This window comes from Schistocerca gregaria, chromosome 7 (genome assembly GCF_023897955.1).
Source record: "Schistocerca gregaria isolate iqSchGreg1 chromosome 7, iqSchGreg1.2, whole genome shotgun sequence".
NCBI lineage: Eukaryota > Metazoa > Arthropoda > Insecta > Orthoptera > Acrididae > Schistocerca > Schistocerca gregaria.
Window position 1 is genome coordinate 388722056 of NC_064926.1, and position 26820 is coordinate 388748875.

The window sequence follows — 26820 nt, forward strand, 5'->3', positions numbered from 1 at the left end:
TCAGTGTGATCATGTGATGTATCTGACCCCAGGAATGTGTCAATAAAGTTTCCCCTTCCTGGGACAATGAATTCACGGTGTTCTTATTTCAATTTCCAGGAGTGTATTTTTCCCTATTTAGAGCTAGGTGCCATTCATCACACCAACTAAGTCGTCTTCTATCTTTCTACAGTCACCCAACTTCGACACCTTACCGTACACCACAGCATCATCAGCAAATAACGCAGATTTGTGTATGTAGGGAATAACAGCGGTCCTACCACACTTCGCTGGAGCACTCTGACTATACTCTTGTATCTGATGTACACTCGCCGTCGAGGACAGCTTACTGGGTACTGTTATTTAAGAAGTCTTCGAGTCACTCAAATTTCTGTGAACGTATTCCATATGCTCGTACCTTCAGTAAGAAGGGAAATTCATGCAGTGTAAAACTGAACCACTTTACCATTTCTATCCTCATTTCTATTCCCCTTCCTTCCTGCTCTCTCTTCCGTCTCATTCCTTTCTTTAACCATAATCCGTCTGAAGAGACCCCTTTTATAATTATTTAATTAATTTTTCAACGAATTACAGCCACTTGCTCCAATAGTACCAGTGGTAACGAAACTTTGCATACACCAGGGCATTGTCCTTGTTATTATATTATCCGTCAGTTGTTTGGAGTGCTGCTTCTTACGTACTTTATCCAAAGTTGATGATTTTTTTGCCAATTCCTGTGTCCACATTCAGTTTTATGTTAATAACTTCTCTAATACCATTTCACCAAAGATTTTATAACATTATGTTCAACTTTCGGTTTTATACAAATAACTTTTATATTGTGTGCAGATTTTAATTAGGCATTATCTGGTGTGACATAATTATTGATTTTAATTTTAATTGTTAATTTATTAATTTAACATTTCCAAAGATATTAACGACTGTCACTTATCCGTTTTTTGGCAAAGATAGGCTGGAGAGGGGAGATGGGTTCTGGAGGCAAGTTTTAACGGCAGTTGAATGCACGTGGCTCGTTGTGATGGAACATTATGGAAGTGGAAATGTGTTTGTATTAACCGTAAATAAACGACAATGATTCAAAGAAAAATTATGCAGATTATTATTGTGTCATACACATATAGGAAGACCAGCTACAGTAAGACCTAGGATTTCCTTTCCTAGCGGAGCAGTCTACATCCCAAGTTATAAATTAAGTATTGCCTTTCCCAGCAACAGAGAAGTGAGTTTGTAAATACAATTATTTTAGCTTACCGGGTGTTTATCTGGTGGTGGAGGAGAGAAATATGTATGTGCCTAATACTATAACTGCACACATTACTATTCGATGTAACCTTTAACGTGTGAAGAACCCTCTCATCACATCGAGAGTAAATGGAATGCTCCCCAAAGTAGCGGGAATATTTCAAGTGAATATTTGGAGTCGGGTACCTCGCAAAAGGACAATGTTTACACTGGCAGATAAAGCAGCACGCCTACAATGGGCCAAAAGTACAAAAACAAGACAGTAGCTGACTAGAGGTGAGCAGAGCGGAAAGACGATTCGCGAATTTGCCTATTTCAAATGATAACTGTGCATCGTGTGCACCTACGACAGTTTGGACAGTTTTAGCTGCAGTGTGTACAGCCTGTAGTTCAAACTGTAGGTGGTTCTGCCATGTTTATCCGGCATTTTTCGACCATGATATGAGCCCACTCATTCAGATTGCCGTGAACATGGTCCAGCATATTTATTTCAACGTTCTCGGTGACAACGTGTTGCCCTTCCTTCTACGCCACCAAGCTCTTGGAACTCAAGTCTTCCAAGATGAAAACATCCTTGTTCACAGGGCATTCGTTTATGGTTTTACGAACATTCATGCACCCTGTACCCATTCAAATAGCTCACTAAATCACTTTATCTTAATCCTGTATAAAATGTATGGGGCTTCTTGGAACATTGGGGAAATCTAGCAATCAGCGTTCCAACTGTTTAGTAGCTCCGTGAGACCCATCTGGGTACACGTATAACATAGTAGAAGAAATTTATGGACACTCTACCTCATCAAAGTGAGCCAGTTATCGTGTTACACAGTATTACAGTGATATCTCCTGCGGATAACAACTATTTTGTCTGACGTGTCTGTGTGAATTTCTAAGAGACCAAACTACTGAGGTCATCGCTCTCTAGACTTATCCACTACTCAAACTAACTTAGATGCTAAGAACAACACACACAGACATGCCCAGGGGAGGACTCGAACCTCCGGCGGGCGTCTGATGTGCTTATGCAGGCATAATCTCATGGCAGTATGATTGATGGACTTCCAACGATGTGAAATGTCGAGATTTCGGCCGAGTGATCCTTGGCCCTTGTTAAGTGATAACTGAGTGCTCTCATCCTTACATACATTTGTCGTAGATCAGTCCGTCCTTATGTAAGACATTGTTTCATCCCTGCATCTGTCACACTCGCCTTAGGTTCACGATGGATATGTTTCACACAAATTAATTTTATTGATTATCAGATATTTTGATCTCTATATCTTTTTTAATTGTGCTATACTAGATCCTGTTAGCCTGTCTGCTGACAGAGGTGTAGTTGAATTCAGTTTTATGTGTCTTTTCCAATGTCTGTTCACTATTCAGTTACTGACGGTCTACAAACAAATGATTAAATCTGAGAAAAATTGAATGATTTATTCAAGAGAAAGAGCTATGCGAATTGAGCAAGTAATAACGCGTTGATCCAACTCTAGCCCTTAAGCAAGCAGTTATTCGGCTTGACGTTGATTGACAAAGTTGGTGGATGTCAACCTGAGGGATATCGTGCCAAATTCTGTCCAATTGACGCGTTAGATCGTCAAAATCCCGAGCTGGTTGGAAGGGCCTGCTCGTAATGCTCCAAACGTTCTCAACCTGGAGAGATCCAGCGACGTTTCTGCCCAAGGTAGGGTTTGGCAAGCACAAAGACGAGCATTACCTTGCTGAAATGTAAGGCCAGGATGGCGTGCCATAAAGGGCAGCAAAACGGGGTGTAGAACATCGTCGACATACCGCTGTGCCGTAAGATTGCTGCAAAGGGATCCTGCTATGAAAAGAAATGACGTCCCAGACCATCACTCCTGTTTGTCGGGCTACCTGGCGTGTGATAGTCATGTTGGTATCCCACCGCTCTTTGGGGCGCCTCCAGACACTTCACAGATGGTCATCAGGGCTCGATTCGAAGCAGGACTTGCAGGCCGATGGCGTATCTGGTGACACCTCGGACAGCGGGAGGATACCAACTTGACTGTCACCCGCCAAGCAGCCCGACAGGACCCTTTTGTTGCCATCCGCGGCATCCTTACAACACAGCGGTACGTCTATGATATTCTACGCCCCATTCTGTTGCCCTTCATGACAAGCCATCATGGCTTTACATTTTAGCTAGATAATGTCCACCTGCACACGATGAGAGTTTCTACTGCTTGTCTTCGTGTTTGCCAAACCCGACATTGGCCAGCAACGCTGCCGGATCTCTCCCCAATTGAGAAAGTTTGGAGCATTATGAGAACGGCTCTCCAACCAGCTCGGGATTTTGACAACCTATTGCGCCATTGGACATAATTTGGCACTGTGTACCTCACTAGCACATCCAAAACCTCTGTAAATCAGTGCAAAGCCGAATAACTGCTTGAACAAGGGGCAGAGGTGGACCAACGCGTTATTGACTTGCTCAATTTGTGAAGCTCTTTCTCTTGAATAAATCATCCAGTTTTTCTATACTTATAATCATGTGATTGTCTGTACATATACATCACATCCACCGATGTCTGTGCCATTTGGATAATTCATTCGTGGTGCGCCGTTTCTTCTGTCTTTGAGTGTATGTCCGCATGCACAGTATTTTGTGAATGGTAGAAGCTCTGAGGCCTACCTTTCACCTGTTTTTTTCTCTCTCTAAGGAAGTCGTTAAATGAAGTTTGAATTCAGTTTTATTTGATTCTGCAGCATTGCAATGTGTACAAATAACTTGCGTACAATGTAGGACATGTCAAGAATAGTAAACATTTTAGTGAATCAATTACTTACTTCCCATGAAGGACCCATATTAATTTTACTCTCTGACACTGTTGATTGCAAAGAACAGGGGTAGTCTCTTTAACAACGTAAAATTCGTTTCCCGTCTGATATCCTCGAATATATTTTAAAAATTATTGTTACATACATTATCAGTAAGGTTTTGAGGCAGACTTTTTGGTAACTTTATACTGATGTCATGTAAAGTACTGTCAGTCAGTGCTTTGTTCCTCGTATGCTGTAGTTGTTGTGTAGACTATAATGGTTGTTACAGTAATAGGTAGATCAAGGACATCTCACTGGCTTACAACACTTCCAGTTAGTAAAAATTTCCAGTGTCAGTAAAAATACTGGGAAAAATGTCATGCACCTCTGTTTTAGCCTAAAATATGATGTAGTATTTTCCAAAGGAAAATTACTGCCTTTCATTACGAAAAAATAAAAAGTAACGCTACAAGAAATTTTCAAGAAATTTTACTTCGACATTGGAAACAGCGAGAGACAAGTATTTTAAAAACTATTTCATTCCTGGATGATAGACTGATAAAGCAACTTTTTTTTCATCTTACGTTCAACTTACATATTTGGACTGAAAGAAGTTATTAATATTCTCATAGTTTATAGATGCGTACGATTCGTACCTAGTCGTGAAAACATGAACGTATTCCGAGATAAGAAATTAAATATCATAAACGATGTGAAATTGAGCAAAGAATCGCTGATGAATTTGAGTTCTGTTGGACCTCGTAGTAACTTCACCGAGCGAATTGTCGCAATGGTTTGCACATTGGGACTTGCATTTGGCAGGATGACGGTTCAAATCCTCGTCCGGCCATCCAGATTTTGTGAATTACCTAAATCACTCCACGCAAATGCCGGGTACGGTCGATTTCCTTATCCATCCTTCCCTAATCCGAGGTTGTTCTCCGTGTATAATGGCCTCGTTGTCAACGAGTCGCTAAACACTAATTTTCCTTCCATCCTTACTTGATAGAAATTTATGGCGAAGATGTTATTAGGAAAATTATAAAAGTAATTCTGGTAACTTCTGAAACATCATTACTGTATCCTCTCACCTATAAAAGACATATACTGTACTTGTGAGATTCTCTGTGTGCGGCAGTGTGCGAGTAAATTTGCATGCAGCAGCCAAGATTCTTGTTCCGACGGCTTATCTTAATAAGGCCGAGAATATTCCCTGGAGTCCAAATGCGTTGTATTTGCAGCTCTTACAGGGCTTCATCACTACACTCATCACACATAAAACTCTGATATTCGCCATAAAGGCGCCTTTCGAGCCGCGTTGTTGAAATGGTTTTGTGAAACCGAAATTTTGTTCACATAAATCGCAGGCCTACTGTCCTCCGTATGCATGCTATACAAAAATGTAGCTCTCAAGGTGGCACTCTTCACTCATTCCATAACAGTTTGCACTAATTGTCACATTTTTTGGTTTTAAAACCGGTAGCATATGTAATTTAGAAGGAGAAGAATTTAAGTCTCCAGTCGCCATTAGGTATAGCAGTTATCGCTGATACAAACGGTTTTTCGTTATACCGTGTTTTTTTTTTTTTTTTTTTTTTTTTTTTTTTTTTTTTTTTTTTTTTACACCGGTTCAAACGCTCAGAGTACCACGTGTTTTAAATAACTGTCTTTCGGTTTTTTATTCCTGAACTTTTTGTAGTAAAGACAGAAATCGAACAAAGGCTGAAGCATTTTTACTCCTTCAGTTTTAGGACACATAGAATGAAAATATTAAATTAAATAGGGAAATAAAATAAAATTTAGCCCATCCTCCGTTCACTGCTTTTCTCGAAAAGTGATAAGTGGTTGGCTACTACAAAAGTCACCAGTATTCTTCTATTGATTCTAATTTTGTAAAACTGTGCTCAAAAATCATTTTGCGATGGGCTCCATACCACTATTTGGCCATAACGAATAGACACAATTAAAGGGTGGAAACTGAGGTTGTAAAACTCTGTTTTTCGTGTTAATTTGTCCGTTTTCAAGGGCTACAAGCAGATGAAGACATGTTATCTAGACATAGGCAGGAGATCAGCTACTTTCTATTTTTATTGTAAACTATGAATGAAGTGATAAGTTTTATATTGACTCCGTGTATTGTGTCACAAATTGGTTGTGGCTCCTTCCGTTTTTAATCTCTTAAAGCAAATGGAGCAGTGTGCTTCATTGGTATCGCACTTCTTAAAATTACTTCCAGACTAAGGATGGCGCCCTTATGTAATATCTCTGATGTCCGACGACGACAGTGAGGAACTACCATATAGGCTAAATGAGGCAAGTACATTGCATGTACACGCATACCATCCAACACAGCATGCCAAAAGGTTACAGCTACATTATAGTCTCACTAATGTTGTACCAGTTCTTACGCCATGTGTTTGTTGTTCGTTTCTGCCGACACTGTGATTAAAATAACCCTGTTCGCTTTTCTCATTTTCTATAATAACACAATATTTTAAAACAGTGCAAATTTACGAATAAAAATTTCTCGCCCTTTAAAAAAGGTTTACTTAAGAACGAAAGTATTTTGCTATGCCACTACGGCTAATTGATATTTCGACTTTTATACACGGTTATTAGTAAAAAATAAAACACCTGTAATAACTGAGACCAAACTAATACCGAAAATTGCCGGTTATTCAGAACTGAAACACTAGAATCAGATTTAACCGATCGGTTTCTCCCTTCCCTAGCCTTCATCCTCAGTTTTCTATTTTGGCAGTCATGCATATCTACACTGCTCAACAGAATAAACCCTCTTATTGTCTCCAATTGCGATGCAGAAGTTTGATATTTGGGTCAAAGATACCTAGAACCTTCATCAGAAATGGTGCAAGAGCGTGGCGCACTGTGACGTCACGTTTGGGCTCAGCGACGCTTCTGACAGGCAGGTGTCGACACGTGCAACTAAAAGGACAGAGCTGAGTTCATATTAGGTGTATGTTGGGTAAATGATGTCATATTGGCATCAAATTTTACAATTTTTCCCAACGCCATCGTGGACATGTCAGACTATGGGAAGATCGTCACAACCCCTCTTACCCACATTTCACCCTTCTTTTGTCGTCTCTGCGATGAGGGTCAGAACTGCCACGACGTCCAGCATTAAAATATGCAGTTTTTTTATTGGTAGCCAAGGAAAACGTTTCAGATATGAAGCCGTTCAGAACCGACACGAAAAGATTTCAGGGGCAGCGTATATGGCGTCAACAAAACCCACCTCTGTCCTTGGGGCATTGATTCTCACATACTCCGCGGTCGAAAAGAATAGTCCACAGTGTGCTGAACAACAGGACCACGTTCTTGACAGTCTTTGACACTGCTGACATCTTCCAGATGATTTAATCCTTCTCTAAGGACAACAAATGCTTGAAAGCCCATCGAACGTGATCGCTCCCCATCGGAGCGTAGTGCGACCACAATTTTTGCTCTGGTGTACAGGGTGGAACCACCAGGATCCGTTCAAAATCATCCGACGAAATTTGATAATGAACCGAAGCAAAAAAAGGGTGTTACACTTTGTCAGCCATTCTGTGGCGTGATCACAGGGGTGGGGGTGTGCGGTGAGTGGGTGTGTGACAATGACATGCACCTGGATGAAACAGAAAAGAGTCCCACTGAGAACCCCCCAGTTCGGTAGCAACCTCGGCGCCACTGTCGCACTTTAAAAATGTTCCTGTACAGAGACAGCCATTCAGCAATTCCTAGGTGCTGCCATGACAGGCATTCATTTTGACACCCCTTCGATGCCACTGAGGAAAGTGGAAGAAAGAAGAATAGAAGCGTTTGAAATGTGGATTTGTAGAAGGATGGAAGGGATAAAATTGGTAGACAAAGCGGGTGGTGGTGGTGGTTAGTGTTTAACGTCCCATCGACAACGAGGTCATCAGAGACGGAGCGCAAGCTCAGGTTAGGGAACGATTGGGAAGGAAATCGGCCATGCCCTTTCAAAGGAACCATCCTGGCATTTGCCTGAAACGACTTAGGGAAATCATGGAAAACCTAAATCAGGATCGCTGGAGACGGGATTGAACCATCGTCCTCCCGAATGCGAGTCCAATGTGCTAACCACTGCGCCACCTCGCGGTACGAAGTGGGAGATGAAGAAGTGTTGGGAAAAGTTGGGGAAGAGAGAGAAATTTAAAAGTAATCAGGAAGACGAAACTCAGTTGGCTTAGGCACTGGATGAGGGAAGATTGTTTACTGATGGCTGCTACGGAAAGAATAATGAATGCTGGCCAGAGTGGCCATTCGATTCTAGGTGCTACAGTCTGGAGCTGAGCGACCGCTACTGTCACAGGTTCGAATCCTGCCTGCGCATGGATGTATGTGTTGTCCTTAGGTTAGTTAGGTTTAATTAGTTCTAATTTCTAGGTGACTGATGACCTCAGAAGTTAAGTCACATAGTGCTAAGAGCCATTTGAGCCAATGATGAATAGGATAAGAAGAAGAAGAAGAAGAAGAAGACACAGAAGATACCAGATGGTGGATAGTATAAGGATGGAAAACAATGAAGAGGATAGCAAATGATGGGACTGAGTGGAGAGCTACATGTGAAGACCCATCCAAGGTCAGAACACTGATGACGACGATGATTAGATGTCATATGTGACCATCAGGCACAACTTCAGCTACATAGGGCCATTCACCTAAGATTCGTCAAAATGACTGCATGTAACAATATTTTTTAAAGTGCCCCACATAGGTACATGGGTGGCACTGAGGATGTTGCCGAATGAATGTAGGGAGTGGAGCTTTGTCTTAGAGGTACTCTATGCCATTTTATTTATTCCTGCATGTGTCGTGTCACATCCCCCTCCTCCTTTCCTGCAATGCCACTGGAGGGCAAGACAAAAGATAGCTGAAAAAGATTAAACACTCTTTGCTGCTTTGGATCACATATACTAGAGCAAAAATTATGTTTTTGCTGCACTCCAAATGGGTGTGATCATATTCAGTGGGGTTAGAGCCTCTTGATATCCTTAGCAAGGGTTGAATCATACCAGGGGGTCAGCAGTGGTAAAAGTTGTCAAGAATGTCATCCTGTTGCACACTACACCGCAAACTGTCATTTTCTACCGTGAAATGTATGTAAATGAACGCACCAAGAGAAGGGGTCATTTTGTTGACACACTTGATGCCATCTCCTGAGGGATTTAACCCACATGATTTGAAGGCTGGCCACCAAGGTTCTGACCTCCATCACAGAGGCATCAATTGAGATGTGGGTAAGGGAGGTGTGAGGATGTTCCCATTAAATGATATGTCCACAGTTGTGTTGAGCAAAATTGTGGTTAAATTTGGTATCAATGTGACATCATTAACACACCTTACGCCTCACATGAGCTTCTTGACCTCTGGACATTTTTTACAACCAGCTCCTTATACCTAGACTATAGGTCACTGCCTTCAAGAAATTCCCCATCGTTTGCAATGTTTGAAATATCAGTTGTCACTGTATTGTTTCAACTGTTGCTGCCATGAGGTAGCACATTCAGTAACATTTTCTACATAAAAATATAGTGAAGAGCTCTTTAAAATTATACAGAAATAAAATGCAATGAAATGTAACAACATTATCATGTAATCAGGATGTAGTCATTATAAACTTACATTGCAGGGCCTATTTTCTGCCAAAACTGTTATTATTATGTTTTTTCAAATGTGTATTTTTATAGACATGCAAGCAAATTCTACAGCAGTTAAAAAAAACTCTTAATCTGTTGTTTTTGTGTTTACAGATGATAACTGGCCTGTTGGTCATCTGGAGTTACATGGCACTACCAGCTCTGGCCCAAGTTCTTGTTCAAGAAGTGGGTGTTGGTGATATTGCAGTTTTGCCATGTCCCAGCAATGATGACAACCACCGCTTTCAGTTCTGGCAGCTGACAGGAAATAAGGTCATTGGTCCAGGAAATACCATAAATCGAGAAAAATACAAGTATGAAGTGTTGTCAGGGACTCTGTACATCAGAGTAAGTACTAAAATTCTCACTTGTGACTCTTTCCAAAAAATGTACACCATATTCTGATAGTATTTGCAATGGGAAACAGTTCTGTCAAAACTGGAACCTTCAGTCTCTAAAACTGGAATTTGTGTTTTTAAAATCATAAGACTTAGTTTAGTAAAGTACAGGAAATGCAGTTTTCAATTTGGGTAGAATGTTTCAATAACAATGTTAACATTTTATAATTCTAATGGCTTCATTATCTATGGAATCACATGGATATTACCAGTCAATTGGAGATATATAAAACACACTTCATTTTCAGGAACTACACTGCAGCACTATTAAGAACTGCAGTGAAATGTCATAAATATTTTGTTATCAGAATTGCATTACTCACGATAATTTCTAACTGTGGTGAATAACTTTATATTGATCCATCATTGTTCTTTTCTGGGATAACTGCAATAACAACAAAGGTCCATTTCTTCTCACTCATGTAGCTTTCATTGAAACTTTGAGGTCTGGCAATGTGTGTTAGAGATGCTACATACCTGCTGAGTAGATATTTGAACAAATTTTTCTTTCTTTCATAAGCCATTTTTCTCAAATTCAACTATAGAAGCATCAGCTTATTCATAGATGTTTACTTATAGTTATAATTCAAGCACTATAACATGGCAGTCAGCTGCAAGCATAAACAAATGTGAAGTTAAACTGCCCAAAGGAGAGGAGCAGTGTGCAGAAATGACCCCCACCTTCCTATTTATGTTTCATGATAATAAAACAAGACAATAAGCAACTCCCACAAAAAGCAAAGTGGAGTACATAAAGGAAAAGGTAATGGCTACTGCGCAATTGATTACTTAGGTTACCAGTATAGAGATTGTGGTAGTTCATTCCTGGTACCTAGTGGTATCTTATGCAACCGGAGATCAAAATACATTCCACCTAAAACTGCCACCTTAGTGTCAACATAATACAATCTATTTTTGTTGACATACAACTATCCTGAACAAAACCACATTAATACACAAGAGTCTGCAGTTGTTGTCAGTACACATGAGTTTGAAGTGGTGGTCTGCAATCCAAATTGACAGAGACCAAACTGCATTTCCATGCGGATATATATATATATATATATATATATATATATATATATATATATATATATATATATATATATATATATATATATTAAAAACAAAGATTCCAAGACTTACCAAGCAAGAAAGCGCCGGCAGACAGGCACATGAACAAAACACACAAACACACACACAGAATTCGAGCTTTCGCAACTGGCAGTTGCTTCGTCAGGAAGGAAGGAAGGAGAGGGAAAAATGAAAGGGTGTGGGTTTTAAGGGAGAGGGTAAGGAGTCATTCCAATCCCGGGAGCGGAAAGACTTCCCTTAGGGGAAAAAAAGGACAGGTGTACACTCGCACACACACACACATATCCATCCGCACATACACAGACACAAGCAGACATATTTAAAGGCAAAGAGTTAAGGGCAGAGATGTCAGTCGAGGCGGAAGTACAGAGGCAAAGAAGTTGTTGAAAGACAGGTGAGGTATGAGCGGCGGCAACTTGAAATTAGCGGAGGTTGAGGCCTGGCGGATATCGAGAAGAGAGGATATACTGAAGGGCGAGTTCCCATCTCCGGAGTTCAGATAGGTTGGTGTTGGTGGGAAGTATCCAGATAACTCGGACGGTGTAACACTGTGCCAAGATGTGCTGGCCGTGCATCAAGGCATGTTTAGCCACAGGGTGATCCTCATTACCAACAAACACTGTCTGCCTGTGTCCATTCATGCGAATGGACAGTTTATTGCTGGTCATTCCCACATAGAAAGCATCACAGTGCAGGCAGGTCAGTTGGTAAATCACGTGGGTGCTTTCACATGTGGCTCTCCCTTTGATTGTGTACACCTTCCGGGTTACAGGACTGGAGTAGGTGGTGGTGGGAGGGTGCATAGGACAGGTTTTACACTGGGGGCGGTTGCAAGGGTAGGAGCCAGAGGGTAGGGGAGGTGGTTTGGGGATTTCATAGGGATGAACCAAGAGGTTACGAAGGTTAGGTGGACGGCGGAAAGACACTCTTGGTGGAGTGGGGAGGATTTCATGAAAGGATGGATCTCATTTCGGGGCAGGATTTTAGGAAGTCGTATCCCTGCTGGAGAGCCACATTCAGAGTCTGATCCAGTCCCGGGAAGTATTCTGTTACAAGTGGGGCACTTTTGGGGTTCTTCTGTGAGAGGTTCTGGGTTTGAGGGGATGAGGAAGTGGCTCTGGTTATCTGCTTCTGTACCAGGTTGGGAGGGTAGTTGCGGGATGCGAAAGCTGTTTTCAGGTTGTTGGTGTAATGGTCGAGGGATTCAGGACTGGAGCAGATTCGTTTGCCACGAAGGCCTAGGCTGTAGGGAAGGGACCGTACCAAAGTTTGGTACAGATTTATTGATGACATCTTCATGATCTGGACTCACAGTGAAGAACAACTCCAGAATTTCCTCTCCAACCTCAACTCCTTTGGTTCCATCAGATTCACCTGGTCCTACTCCAAATCCCATGCCACTTTCCTAGATGTTGACCTCCATCTGTCCAATGGCCAGCTGCACACATCCGTCCACATCAAACCCACCAACAAGCAACAGTACCTCCATTATGACAGCTGCCACCCATTCCATATCAAACGGTCCCTTCCCTACAGCCTAGGCCTTCGTGGCAAACGAATCTGCTCCAGTCCTGAATCCCTCGACCATTACACCAACAACCTGAAAACAGCTTTCGCATCCCGCAACTACCCTCCCAACCTGGTACAGAAGCAGATAACCAGAGCCACTTCCTCATCCCCTCAAACCCAGAACCTCTCACAGAAGAACCCCAAAAGTGCCCCACTTGTAACAGAATACTTCCCGGGACTGGATCAGACTCTGAATGTGGCTCTCCAGCAGGGATACGACTTCCTAAAATCCTGCCCCGAAATGAGATCCATCCTTCATGAAATCCTCCCCACTCCACCAAGAGTGTCTTTCCGCCGTCCACCTAACCTTCGTAACCTCTTGGTTCATCCCTATGAAATCCCCAAACCACCTCCCCTACCCTCTGGCTCCTACCCTTGCAACCGCCCCCAGTGTAAAACCTGTCCTATGCACCCTCCCACCACCACCTACTCCAGTCCTGTAACCCGGAAGGTGTACACAATCAAAGGGAGAGCCACATGTGAAAGCACCCACGTGATTTACCAACTGACCTGCCTGCACTGTGATGCTTTCTATGTGGGAATGACCAGCAACAAACTGTCCATTCGCATGAATGGACACAGGCAGACAGTGTTTGTTGGTAATGAGGATCACCCTGTGGCTAAACATGCCTTGATGCACGGCCAGCACATCTTGGCACAGTGTTACACCGTCCGAGTTATCTGGATACTTCCCACCAACACCAACCTATCTGAACTCCGGAGATGGGAACTCGCCCTTCAGTATATCCTCTCTTCTCGATATCCGCCAGGCCTCAACCTCCGCTAATTTCAAGTTGCTGCCGCTCATACCTCACCTGTCTTTCAACAACTTCTTTGCCTCTGTACTTCCGCCTCGACTGACATCTCTGCCCTTAACTCTTTGCCTTTAAATATGTCTGCTTGTGTCTGTGTATGTGCGGATGGATATGTGTGTGTGTGTGCGAGTGTACACCTGTCCTTTTTTTCCCCTAAGGGAAGTCTTTCCGCTCCCGGGATTGGAATGACTCCTTACCCTCTCCCTTAAAACCCACACCCTTTCATTTTTCCCTCTCCTTCCTTCCTTCCTGACGAAGCAACTGCCAGTTGCGAAAGCTCGAATTCTGTGTGTGTGTTTGTGTGTTTTGTTCATGTGCCTGTCTGCCGGCGCTTTCCCGCTTGGTAAGTCTTGGAATCTTTGTTTTTAATATATTTTTCCCATGTGGAAGTTTCTTTCTGTTTTATTTATATATATATATATATATAAAGAAACTTCCACATGGGAAAAGTATATTAAAAACAAAGATTTTCCCGCCGGCAGACAGGCACAATGAACAAAACACACACACAGAATTAGTAGCTTTCGCAACCGATGGTTGCTTCTTCAGGAAGGAGAGGGAAAGACAAAAGGATGTGGGTTTTAAGGGAGAGGGTAAGGAGTCATTCCAATCCCGGGAGCGGAAAGACTTCCCTTAGGGGGAAAAAAGGACAGGTGTACACTAGCGCACACACAAGCTTGTGTCTGTGTATGTGCGGATGGATATGTAAGCGTGTGTGTGTGTGTGTGCGAGTGTACACCTGTCCTTTAAGGGAAGTCTTTCCGCTCCCGGGATTGGAATGACTCCTTACCCTCTCCCTTAAAACCCACATCCTTTCGTCTTTCCCTCTCCTTCCTGAAGAAGCAACCATTGGTTGCGAAAGCTAGTAATTCTGTGTGTGTGTTTGTGTGTTTTGTTCATTGTGCCTGTCTGCCGGCGCTTTCCCGCTTGGTAAGTATTGGAATCTTTGTTTTTGATATATTTTCCCATGTGGAAGTTTCTTTCTATATATATTACATCTCTCACAACTAGACTCGTAAGTAGATTCACGGAGTAGAATCCCAGTCACTATGGATACTTGAACATCAACAAAAGCAAAACAAGGATAATTCAATGTAGTCAAATTAAGTCAGGTGATGCTGAGGGAATTAGATTAGAAAATGAAACACTTAAAGTAGTAAAGGAGTTTTGCTATTTGGGGAGCAAAATAACTGATGATGGTCGAAGTAGAGAGGATATAAAATGTAGACTGGCAGTGGCAAGGAAAGCGTTTCTGAAGAAGAGAAATTTGTTAACATCGAGTATTGATTTAAGTGTCAGGAAGTCGTTTCTGAAAGTATTCGTATGGAGTGTAGCCATGTATGGAAGTGAAACATGGACGATAAATAGTTTGGACAAGAAGAGAATAGAAGCTTTCGAAATGTGGTGCTACAGAAGAATGCTGAAGATTAGATGGGTAGATCACATAACTAATGAGGAAGCATTGAATAGGATTGGGGACAAGAGAAGTTTGTGGCACAACTTGACAAGAAGAAGGGATCGGTTGGTAGGACATGTTCTGTGGCATCAAGGGATCACCAATTTGGTATTGGAGGGCAGCATGGAGGGTAAAAATCGTAGAGGGAGACCAAGAGATGAATACACTAAGCAGATTCAGAAGTATGTAGGTTGCAGTAGGTACTGGGAGATGAAGAGGCTTGCACAGGATAGAGTAGCATGGAGAGCTGCATCAAACCAGTCTCAGGACTGAAGACCACAACAACAACAATTGAGACTGGTCTAGAACATTGTCTCTCCTTGTGCATCCTGTTATACATTGCTCAACATACTGACCTACTGAACAAAGAGAACAAACTCCTGCATGAATGACAATATCAAGTAGATTGAAATTGTTATCCTACCAATCACAAAAGCTACTTTCATCCAACAGTTACCTAAAAAAGTCATAAAATAGTATATTAGTGCAATCTTTTTCCTGTAAATCTTTCTACTGCAGTTAGATTGTCTATATTATAATCTTCATCTTTCCTTGACACAGAACATCTAAAAGTAATGTAATGTTTATTGGATCTGTAGACAATGTGCATTGTGTGAATCAAGTCAAGTTTGTATCACAGATGGAAAAGTATACATATGTCTAATAACTAGCATTTAGCAAATTATGATTATGTACATCAATATTCTAGACACATGTCTATAACTAACATTTAGCAAATTATGATTGTGTACAGCAGTGTTCTAGGCCTATACCATATTAAATTATGATTTAGCTTACATCATCTATCCTATAGCTATATATGTTTCTGTATAGTCTGAGAATTTCTGTTGTTGCTTTTAAGATCATATCATGTGGTTTACATAAGCTACATCCTCCATCCCCTCTCCTCCCTGTGAGGAGGCTTGAATGCCTCAGCAATATAGATAGCTGCACTGTAGGTGCAACCACAGCAGATGGGTATCTTTTGAGGCACCAAACAAACATGTGGTTCCTGAAGAGGGACAGCAGCCTTTTCAGTAGTAGCAAGGGCAACAGTCTGGAAGATTGACTGATTTGGCCTTGTAACAATAATGAAAACAACCTTGCTGTGCTGGTACTATGAGTGGCTGAAAGCATGGGGAAACTACAGCCATAATTCTTCTCGGGGGCATGTAGCTCTACTGTATGGTTCAATGGCGATGGCATCCTCTTGGGTAAAATATTTTGGAGCTAAAATAATCCTCCACTCAGAACTCTGGATGGAGACTACGTAGATGGACATTGTCATCAGTAGAAACAAACCTGGCATTCTAGGGATCTGAGGGTGGAATGTTAGATCCCTTAACTGAACAGGTAGGCTAGAAAATTTATAAAGGAAAATGGATAGGTTAAAGTTAGATGTAGTGGGAATTAGTGAAGTTCAGTGGCAGGAAGAACAGGACTTCTGGTCAGGCAAATACGGGGCTGTAAATATAAAATCAAATAAGGGTAATGCAGGAGTAGGTAAAATAATGAATAAGAAAATAGGAATGTGAGTAAGCTACAGTGAACAGCATGGTGAACATGTTGTAGCCAAGATAGACACAAAGCTGACACCCACCACAGTATAAGTTTATGTGCCAACTAGCACCAAAGATATTCAAGATATTTTCAGGGACTGATATTGGCACTGACCACAAGTTATTGGATACAAAACTGTAGATTAAAACTGAAGAAATTGCAGAAATGTAGAAAATTACAGAGATAATACCTGGAAAATTTGAATGAACCAGAGGTTGTTGAGAGTTTCACAGGAAGCATTAGGCAATGATTTGCAAGAGCAGAGGAAAGGAATACAATAGAAGATTAATGTGTAGCTTTGAGAAATGAAATAGTGAAGGAAGCAGATGATCAAATGGGTAAAAAGACAAGACCTGCTAGAACCCTTGGATAACACAGGAGATATAGAATTTAATTGATAAAACGAGAAAACTTGAAACTGCAGTGAATATAACAGTCAGAAGGGAATACAAATGTCTAAGAAGTGAAATTGCAGAATGTGCAAAATAGGTCAGTGGAATGGCTAGAGGACAAATGTAAAGATCATGAAGCATATATCACTAGGGGAAAATCGATACCACCTACAGGAAAATGGAAGAGGCCTTTGGAGAAAAGAGAAGCAGTTTTATGAATATGAAGAGTTTTGATGGAAAAATCATTAGTAACCATTACTAGGTAAAGAACGAAAAGTTGAAGGGTGGAAGAAAAATATAGAATGCTACACAAGTGATGTGTAGTTGAAGGCAATATTATAAAAATGGAACATCACATTGGCTTGTGTCTGTGTATGTGCTGATGGATATGTGTGTGTGTGCGAGTGTACATCTGTCCTTTTTCCCTCCTACGGTAAGTCTTTCCGCTCCTGGGATTGAAATGACTCCTTACCCTCTACCTTAAAACCCACATCCTTTCGTCTTTCCCTCTCCTTCCCTCTTTCCTGAAGAAGCAACCGTTGATTGCGAAAGCTAGAAATTTTGTGTGTGTGTTTGTGTGTTATTTTATTGTGCCTGTCTACCGGCGCTTTCCCGCTTGGTAAGTCTTGGAATCTTTGTTTTGAACATCACATACATGTAGACAAGATGGGAGATATTATATGGCAAGAAGAATTTGACAGAGCACTGAAAGACCTAATTTGAAACAAGACTCCAGGAGGAGACGAGATTCCATTACGATTACTGATAGCCTTGTGAGAGCCAGCACTGACAAAACTCTTTCATCGCATGAGCAAGTTGTATGAGACAGGCAAAATATTCTTAGACATCAAGAAGAATATAATAACTCCAATTCCAAAGAAAGTTGATGCTGAAAGATGTGAATATTACCAAACTGTCAGTTTCATAATTCATGCTAGTAAATTATTAACATGAATTCTTTACTAAAGAATGGAAAATCCTGGGGAAGGTCACTTTGGATTCCAGAGAAATGTAGGAACATGCTAGGCAATACTGACCCTATAGCTTCTTTTAGAAAATCAAATTAAATTAGGTGATGATGAGGAAATTAGATTAGGAAACAAGGCACTGAAAGTAGTAGATGAGTTTTGCTAGTTGCTGGGCAAAATACATAACAGTCAAAGTACAGAGGAAACAAAATGCAGACCGACAATAGTTCTGAAGAAGAGAAAATTGTTAACATCAAATAAACATTTAAGTGTTAGGAATTCTTTTCTGAAAGTTTTTGTGTAGGGTGTAGCCATGTATAGACGTGAAACATGTGCAATTAACTGTTTAGACAAAAACAGAGTAGTAGCTTCTTAAAAATGGTGCTACAGAAGAATGCTAAAGATTACATGGGTAGCTCACATAATTAATGATGAGCACCTGAAGAGAACTTGAGAGAGAAGAGAGTTGTCACACAATCTGACTAGAAGACAGGATCTGTGCAATAGTTATTCTGATGTGAAAAGGCTTGCACATGGTACAGTAGCATGGAACACTGCATCAAAACCAGTCTTTGGACAAAACAAAGTAAGCTACATCACATTTTACTGTGCAATTTGCCGTACATTGTAGCACTTGTCAAATCATTAATACTATAAAAAACAGTTTTGTATTAAAAATGTTTTGAGAGATTTTTTGAAACTCTTTGTATTGTTTATCTCTCACATGTATGAATGCTGTTTTACTAGTGGTTTTTGATCCTGAATAGGATGGTGTAGATTTGAATTTCATAGTATTATGTCTGAGCTCATGGAATATGCTCATTTTCCTTATGCTTGTGTCATGTTAGTTTGAGTATCAGGAACATATTTGAACTCTGTCCAGCACAGGAGTTCAGTTAAGTATATGCTTGGTAATGATAGTGTCTTTTATTTTACTTACATTTCTTTTTTTATATAGTCATCAGATGAAAAGTTTTTTAAACATCGTAATTTTTGCAACGCTATAGAAGATATAATTTTTAAGTACAAAGATTTAATGCATAACAGATTTATCTACAAATGTTAATACATTATACTTAAAGCTTCGAATTCTTTCAGTGAATACAAACATTATATACAAGAAAAGAGTTTAATTTTGTTTTAAATGGATCCCCAATATTTACTCTTATGGATTCTGACAATTTGTTGTACTGCATTGAGTAATTGATATATGGACTGTGGTCTGTTACTTTTGTGAGTATGTGAAACCACAATAGTATGTCAAACCACAATAAAACACAAGCAATCTGACACTTTATTTAATCATGAATTGAATACATGTGACACTACAGAGAAAATACTCACTAATCAGAATATACAAGGCATTGGCGGAGAAAAATCACAAAGAAAACAAGTGATTAGAAAACAAAGGTACTCTGAAACTTCACGTGAGTCGTGCTTCGGTAGCTCAGTTGGTAGAGCACTTGCCCGCGAAAGGCAAAGGTCCCGAGTTCGAGTCTCGGTCGGGCACACAGTTTTAATCTGCCAGGAAGTTTCATATCAGCGCACACTCCGCTGCAGAGTGAAAATCTCATTCTGGAAACATCCCCCAGGCTGTGGCTAAGCCATGTCTCCGCAATATCCTTTCTTTCAGGAGTGCTAGTTCTGCAAGTTTTGCAGAAGAGCTTCTGTAAAGTTTGGAAGGTAGGAGACGGATACTGGCAGAAGTAAAGCTGTGAGTACCGGACGTGAGTCGTGCTTCGGTAGCTCAGTTGGTAGAGCACTTGCCCGCGAAAGGCAAAGGTCCCGAGTTCGAGTCTCGGTCGGGCACACAGTTTTAATCTGCCAGGAAGTTTCATATCAGCGCACACTCCGCTGCAGAGTGAAAATCTCATTCTGGAAACATCCCCCAGGCTGTGGCTAAGCCATGTCTCCGCAATATCCTTTCTTTCAGGAGTGCTAGTTCTGCAAGTTTTGCAGAAGAGCTTCTGTAAAGTTTGGAAGGTAGGAGACGGATACTGGCAGAAGTAAAGCTGTGAGTACCGGACGTGAGTCGTGCTTCGGTAGCTCAGTTGGTAGAGCACTTGCCCGCGAAAGGCAAAGGTCCCGAGTTCGAGTCTCGGTCGGGCACACAGTTTTAATCTGCCAGGAAGTTTCATATCAGCGCACACTCCGCTGCAGAGTGAAAATCTCATTCTGGAAACATCCCCCAGGCTGTGGCTAAGCCATGTCTCCGCAATATCCTTTCTTTCAGGAGTGCTAGTTCTGCAAGTTTTGCAGAAGAGCTTCTGTAAAGTTTGGAAGGTAGGAGACGGATACTGGCAGAAGTAAAGCTGTGAGTACCGGACGTGAGTCGTGCTTCGGTAGCTCAGTTGGTAGAGCACTTGCCCGCGAAAGGCAAAGGTCCCGAGTTCGAGTCTCGGTCGGGCACACAGTTTTAATCTGCCAGGAAGTTTCATATCAGCGCACACTCCGCTGCAGAGTGAAAATCTCATTCTGGAAAGGTACTCTGCACATAACTTTTTCAGTGATAGTCTGTGACTAATTGTGTCACCACACAGCCTCCCCCTTGTAGAGCAGAGCTCCTGGGTTGAAGGGATATTTGTGCCATGTCATCCTGCTAACCCTCATGCAGTTTGGACTTAAAATATGCCAACAGTGCTCAGTCGTAGGCACTCCATTTAGCTTGCTACTTCAACAGTTAGTGGGAAAGGATGCCAATAATGTCTCTGGAGTCCAAGTGATGATATATTGTCTTCCTGCAGTTGGTCCCAACAATGTAGCAGCGAGAGGCACCTGTAAGACTGCACAATGGAAGAGATGGTTTCTGTAGAAGTTCACCACATCCAGAAAGTGGCATAATTGTCGGAAAGTGTCTGGAATGGGAAAAAACTGAATCATGTCAGTTTTATTCTCTAGGAGCTTAAAGCCAAAGGGTTAACAAAATGGCCAAAAAATGTCAGTTCTTTCTGTATGAGAATACATTTGTCTTTGGTGATCTGTAACCCGTACTTTGAAAGTCAATAAAAAATAATTTTTAGTTGCTTGTCATGTTTGGATTGGGATTTTGAGAAAACTGACACATCATGCGGATAATAAAAACAGTGGGGCACACCATGAAGCACCTCTTTGACAAAATACTGCCATGTTTGAATCATGTTCTTTAGACAGACTCCATTCTGATGTATGCGAAGAGCTCGAAAGACATGATAACTGTCTTTTCAGTATATGTGCAGGTGCCACAGGAATCTGTTGACAGACTTTCTGAAAATTGATGACATTCAGTACTGAGCACCTGGAAAATCCTGGAACTGTGGAACAGGATAACAGATGGAAGTTGTTCACACATTCAAAACATGACAGTCCCCACAAGGTTGTCAGGAACCACCTTTCTTCTTTTCCAAAGGGAGGAGCGACACCCATGGGCTGTTGGAATATTGAATAATCCCTGTGCTTAATAAATCCTCAAATTCTTTCTTCACTGCTGCTTTACATTTCAGGTGTGAGCTTCAAAACTGTCTACCATAGTTTTAATGTGATAGTTACTGTTATGTAGTACGTCAAGGGTTGAGGGGCGGGGGAGGACAGGCAGAAGATTCACATCAGTCAAGGATGTCAAGGGAGGAAAGTTTTTGTTTAATGTTACCAGTTTAGCCAGAACTTTTTTTTAGGGCTCTGGTGTGTTTGCCAATTTGAGAAGTAACACTTCATTTTCTATTACCTATGTCTGCTTTTACATCCTTTACGACCAGTACTTTTTCCTGCCAACTCATTAGTACTGCTCACTATGTTAAGAAGTTCCTGTTTCAATGAATCACTTGCTGACAGGCGAATCCATAGAATTCCACTTGGTCACTGCCACACCCAAAAGAAAGCTGTGATCCAGTTTCTGATGGCTGCTTGAACAACCTATTTGACCCTAAAAAATCTCACCATTCTTACAGTGTTTAGCCTTCCAATGGAAGTGACAATGTGACAGTGGTGCAGGAAATGAGACACAAAAATAGGTTCAGTGACATCAGCAGTCAGGAAAGTCCACTGCAATTGCTTCTTAAAACCCAAGTTTACCTTCTTGATGTATTCTCCAGAGGTATAGATTTTTATGCTGTTACCAGTAGCTGCACGAAGCCAGAAGGCAACCAAAGATCACATTTTCAGCATCAGTGGTTGAACATTGACATCCCAAGTCAGTTAAGTATCTTAATGAATCACAGGTGTCCTAATCATATAAATGACTTGTACCAAAACTGTTTCCAGCAGACGATTGCACTGATGTGGCAGAAAGAGTCACATTTCTGATACAAGGAAGGAATCCATCTTCTTGAGTTTGTCATGAGACAACGCAGATCATATGAAATGTTAGACCCTGCATTTGCTGTAATGGTGGACTGTAGGCACTTCACATTAGAGCAACTGGTGATTGCTGGTACTGTTTGGGTAGTTGCATGGAGGAGTGCATTTTACTAGCCTGTTGTTTGGAATGGAAATGATACCAGTTGGGTAACTGCTTGTTGACGTCACATGCTGTGAGCTACTGGGACTCACTATGGTTTGCCATAATTGCTGTTAGAGAGTGCTCAGGTCATGCTGGAGGAGCTAAGTTGTTTAGGTAGTAGAAGCTGATCTCGTGATGGCATCCACAGTAAGTACACTCACAGTGCTATTGCCAGTTTGTGGGACCCCACACACATTGTCATGTAACAAAATAATATGCAATTGATCAGCAATGATTAATCAGGAGACCAAGTTTACATCATTGTTTGAAACCACAGCACCTTTGATAGTGGAAGACAACTAACTGCACCCCATCTGTTTTAACATTGCCTCACAAACTTCGCATTCACTCACCAGGGATCTAAGATGGCACCAATTTACAGAAGGTGATTTATCATCAGTAATGTCGCTGTTTAAAACATGTCCTATTTAAAGGTCTGTTGGTTTTGTGCACTCAATAGAGCACATTGTCCTTCAGTTTGATATATTTGCACACAGATGAAATGTTACAAACAGAGTGAGACAATAATAAAAGAGTTTTAATGTCTAAAGCACTGATGACTAGAAAGCACTGCATGTTGTCACCATGGAATACCATACACAATAAATTAAAGTTCCAAAACCCAGAACCATAGGTCTAGTTGTTGCAGCTTGTTCCTTGGAGGCACTAGTTCATCATTTGTTGCCAGGGGAAGAACCAAAGTCCCTTCCTATGATATGCATGATGAGGCTGCATTCATAGTAGTTGGCTGAGTATCCTCATGTTTAATATGTTTTAGGCTATCCATGCCTTCAGGGTAATCACTTGTGGATACATCAGTCCATAAGAAAGCATGAATGGTATTAAAACCAGTGATTTATTAAATCGCCAATTGAGTACTTCTGACACTACAAAAAAGATGCTCACAAAACAGAAAGTGCAATGTACTGTTGTCAGAAAAAAGCACACAAATAAAGTATGAGTTCAGAAAACAAATGTACTCTACACTTTACATTTCAGTGATAGTCTTCAACTAACTGTATCTCGACACTTATAGACTGTTCTTCGTCTATAATAACTCAGCTTTTTTCTTGTGTTGTAATGATGTACATCATAAAATTTACGAGTGTTGTCCTGATAGCTGATGAGAAATGTGATTTATATATGTATATATAATGAGTATAAGGTGATATATTTATTTCAGTTAAGAGCATCATGGCAAGTCTCCCTTTATTCCAGATCCTGAATCAGTCTAATAGCTCTCATTTGTAGCACCAATATTCTGTTTAAGTGTACATCAGTGGCATATCCCCTCATCTCTATCACATAACTTAGAAATGCGAAAGTTGTTCCATCCACAGCTATATCCTATAACATATAAATGGAAAAATTGCCCCATATTATGCAGTTTTCAGAATTTCATTACATGAATTTTGAACAGCTGGCTGAGCAAGTACAATGCACTGTTTATTTTCTTCCAACTTAGGTTCACATGGTTTCCCCATTAAAGATTGTCATCCAACAATTTACAATCTTCATTGTTTGTATTAGACATTTTGCATATACTTCCTACACAGTTGTGGTGTGAGTTGGCTAATTAGAACTCTTGTAACTGTGATTTTGTGCTACTGACATTTAGGCTCTGGTTATTAAAGTATTTGGTCACTTCTGATGTCCCATGTGTTGAAAAATGTGTTATATGCTCTTTTTACCACCATTAAACAGCAGAGAAGTGTCATCAGCATAAGTAATTGTATGGGAATCAGGGGGTTGTTCAGTATCATTTACATACAACAGAAAAAGAAATGGTCCCAGTATTGATCACTGTGGTGTGCAGTGTATTACTGTTTCAGTCACAGACTGAATCTTGATGTTTCTCACCCTGTTTTAATAATTTATATGTGGGCATTGTTACAGCCTTTTAGGTACATAGACAGGAGTTCAAGAGATGTGTGTTTCTTCAAGAGAAGTGCAGGGTTGATCAAATCACAAGTCTTTGTGAGATCTGAAAATGTACCCACAGTATTCTTTTGTTCATCTAGATAGCTATTGACTTTGTGCTAGAATTCTCTGGCAGCTGTTGTGGTGCTGCTGTTTTTCGAAATCCATGCTGGATTTCTGCAAGGAGATTGTTTTTTTGTGAAAGAAGCTCTAAGTTTTGCCCACATTACTTACTCCAAACTCGTACTAAATGTAGGAATCAGTGACACTGGCCTGCAGTTTGATGCTTCGTCCTTTGATCCCTTTTTATGTATTGATATGATAATGCTCCTTTTCAGTACACTGGGAAACATACCTTCTTTGTTGCAACAATCAGTGAGAAATGTAATTGATATAATCATGCTATTTGTGCATTTTTTAATATTCTGTGCTGGAGAAACATCCCAACCACCTGAGTGTTTCTTCTTTATCTGTAGAATTATTCCACTCATCCCTTATTCTTCTGCTTGCTCTTATTCAACACCCTTATCTGTTGTGCAGCAGTGTACTGAATTGTTGAGTGGATCTGTGTCTGGGACTATGGTACCAGTTAGGGAGATAAATTGCTTCTTAAGATGTTACATACAGGTTTTTGGTCTTGTATCAGTTGACATTCATATTTGATGTTTATTGATTCTCCCATATATGTTTGTACATGTTTTATGGTATTTGTTAATGAGGTTCCTGGAGGCTCAGCTTACACTTTGCAGGCTGTGCTACTGATTTACTGTGGAAAGTTTTCTAAGTTTTGGGACTTTTGACTTGAAACTTTGCATGGCACTGGTGTACTGTATGAAGAGGTCATGGATATTCTGTGAGAGCTTGACTAATTTTTTCTCACTGATTTGGAATTCTTTTTGTTTTAATTGAACAACAGATTCAAAATTCCTCAACAGAATTGAATAGAATTCATCACATTTATTATTTGATTCTTCTGACTGGTGGGCACTGTGTCAATTCTTTCTAGACAGTGTACTATTGAACGTGGTTGTGTTCATAGTGGTTAGACTTAATTTCTGGTGAATTATTTTTGCAATTTCTGAAGGAGACATGTTTAGATAATCAATTTGTTGGTAATAAAGGTCAGAATTGTGGAATTCGATGTTAGTGAAATTCATACTTTCTTCATTGTGCTTTCTTCATCATACTAATTATTGCATAAGCTCTCCTACTGGACGTTAAATCTGTTGTTCTGGTTTATAAGATTGTATGAACTGTATGTGTCTCAGAATCTTAAGTTACTAATATAACAAAACTTTGCATCAATATTTAAATCCTTCAGTTGGTTCCAAATTGACAAATTATTTGATTGAGAGTCTATTGAAGAAATGCTCTCCATTTGATGAGCAATAGACACCCACCTCTTTGTGTTCCATTGTGCTGTTCATGAAGCCTTTGTAATATGAAACAATGCCAGATAGTTCAAGTGACCCTATGCTGCAACACTGTTGAAGGAAAAACAGTTATTTCACTTTAGTTTATTTATTAACATAGAGACCTGTTCCATCCCATTTCTGATGTCGCCCTGTATCTACTTACTAGTTAGTAGCCACCTAATTAAAATTAACTCATTTCACCCTGCTTTAGGTAATATTGTGTTATTGCCAGAACGTGTGGATTACGTCCATCCATGAAAGCCTGCATCAAGTGTAAGTTACTTCATTATTTTTGTATGAAGTCTATTTAAAAAATTCCAGAACTCTGCCCACAATATTTTTTTCTATGATTACCTCTACTTATTGTCATGGTCTCCTTTGAAATAAACTCCTTCACAATTGATACACCACTCCAATTGCTGTTTCCATTTGCAGAAACAGTCTCGATATGGATCTTGCTGGAATGCATGGGGTGCTGACTGAGAATTTACTTTCATCTTGTCTTTTGTTGCAAATCTTCACCCTTTCAGTGGGGTTTTCAAGTTTGGAAATAAAAGAAAGTCTGCAGGGGGCAGGTCATGAGAGTATGCATATGGAGGATGAGGCAGCACAGTGATTTTGTTTTTTGTGCAACAGTCTTGCTCCAACAGGGATGAATGTGCAGCTGCGCTATCATGATGTAAGAGCCATGACATATTTCAGGCCGTTTCCCTTCTCACATTTTCTCATAGCCATCACAACACGTCCCATTAGTACCATTAATTAACAATTTGTCCCTGTGACATGAATTCATGATGAACTAATCCTTCAAAGTCAAAGAAAACTATGAGCATGGCTTTGACATTTGACCTGACCTAAACAGCTTTTTTTTTATCTTGGCGAACCTTTCCCAACCCATTGTTAAGACTGAACTTTGGTCTCAATATCATAACTGTAGACACATATATAATCACCAGTTATGATTCTCTTAAGGACCACCTCATTCTCATTTGCGTGATCCAAAAGCTCTTCACAAATTGCAAGGTGAAGATCTTTCTGGTCTTGACTCATGAGCCATGGGATGAACTTT

At 40.6% G+C, this 26820-nt stretch overlaps 1 protein-coding gene across 2 annotated transcripts in view; it reads left to right on the forward strand.

The window, feature by feature from the left end:
• LOC126281386 (uncharacterized) overlaps positions 1-26820 on the forward strand; it is a 264112-nt gene that overhangs the window by 201878 nt on the left and 35414 nt on the right. For both annotated transcript variants that reach the window (XM_049980311.1, XM_049980310.1), the window contains exon 2: positions 9804-10037. In XM_049980311.1, the coding sequence (XP_049836268.1) occupies positions 9804-10037 (234 nt within the window). The remainder of the gene's footprint in view (positions 1-9803; positions 10038-26820) is intronic.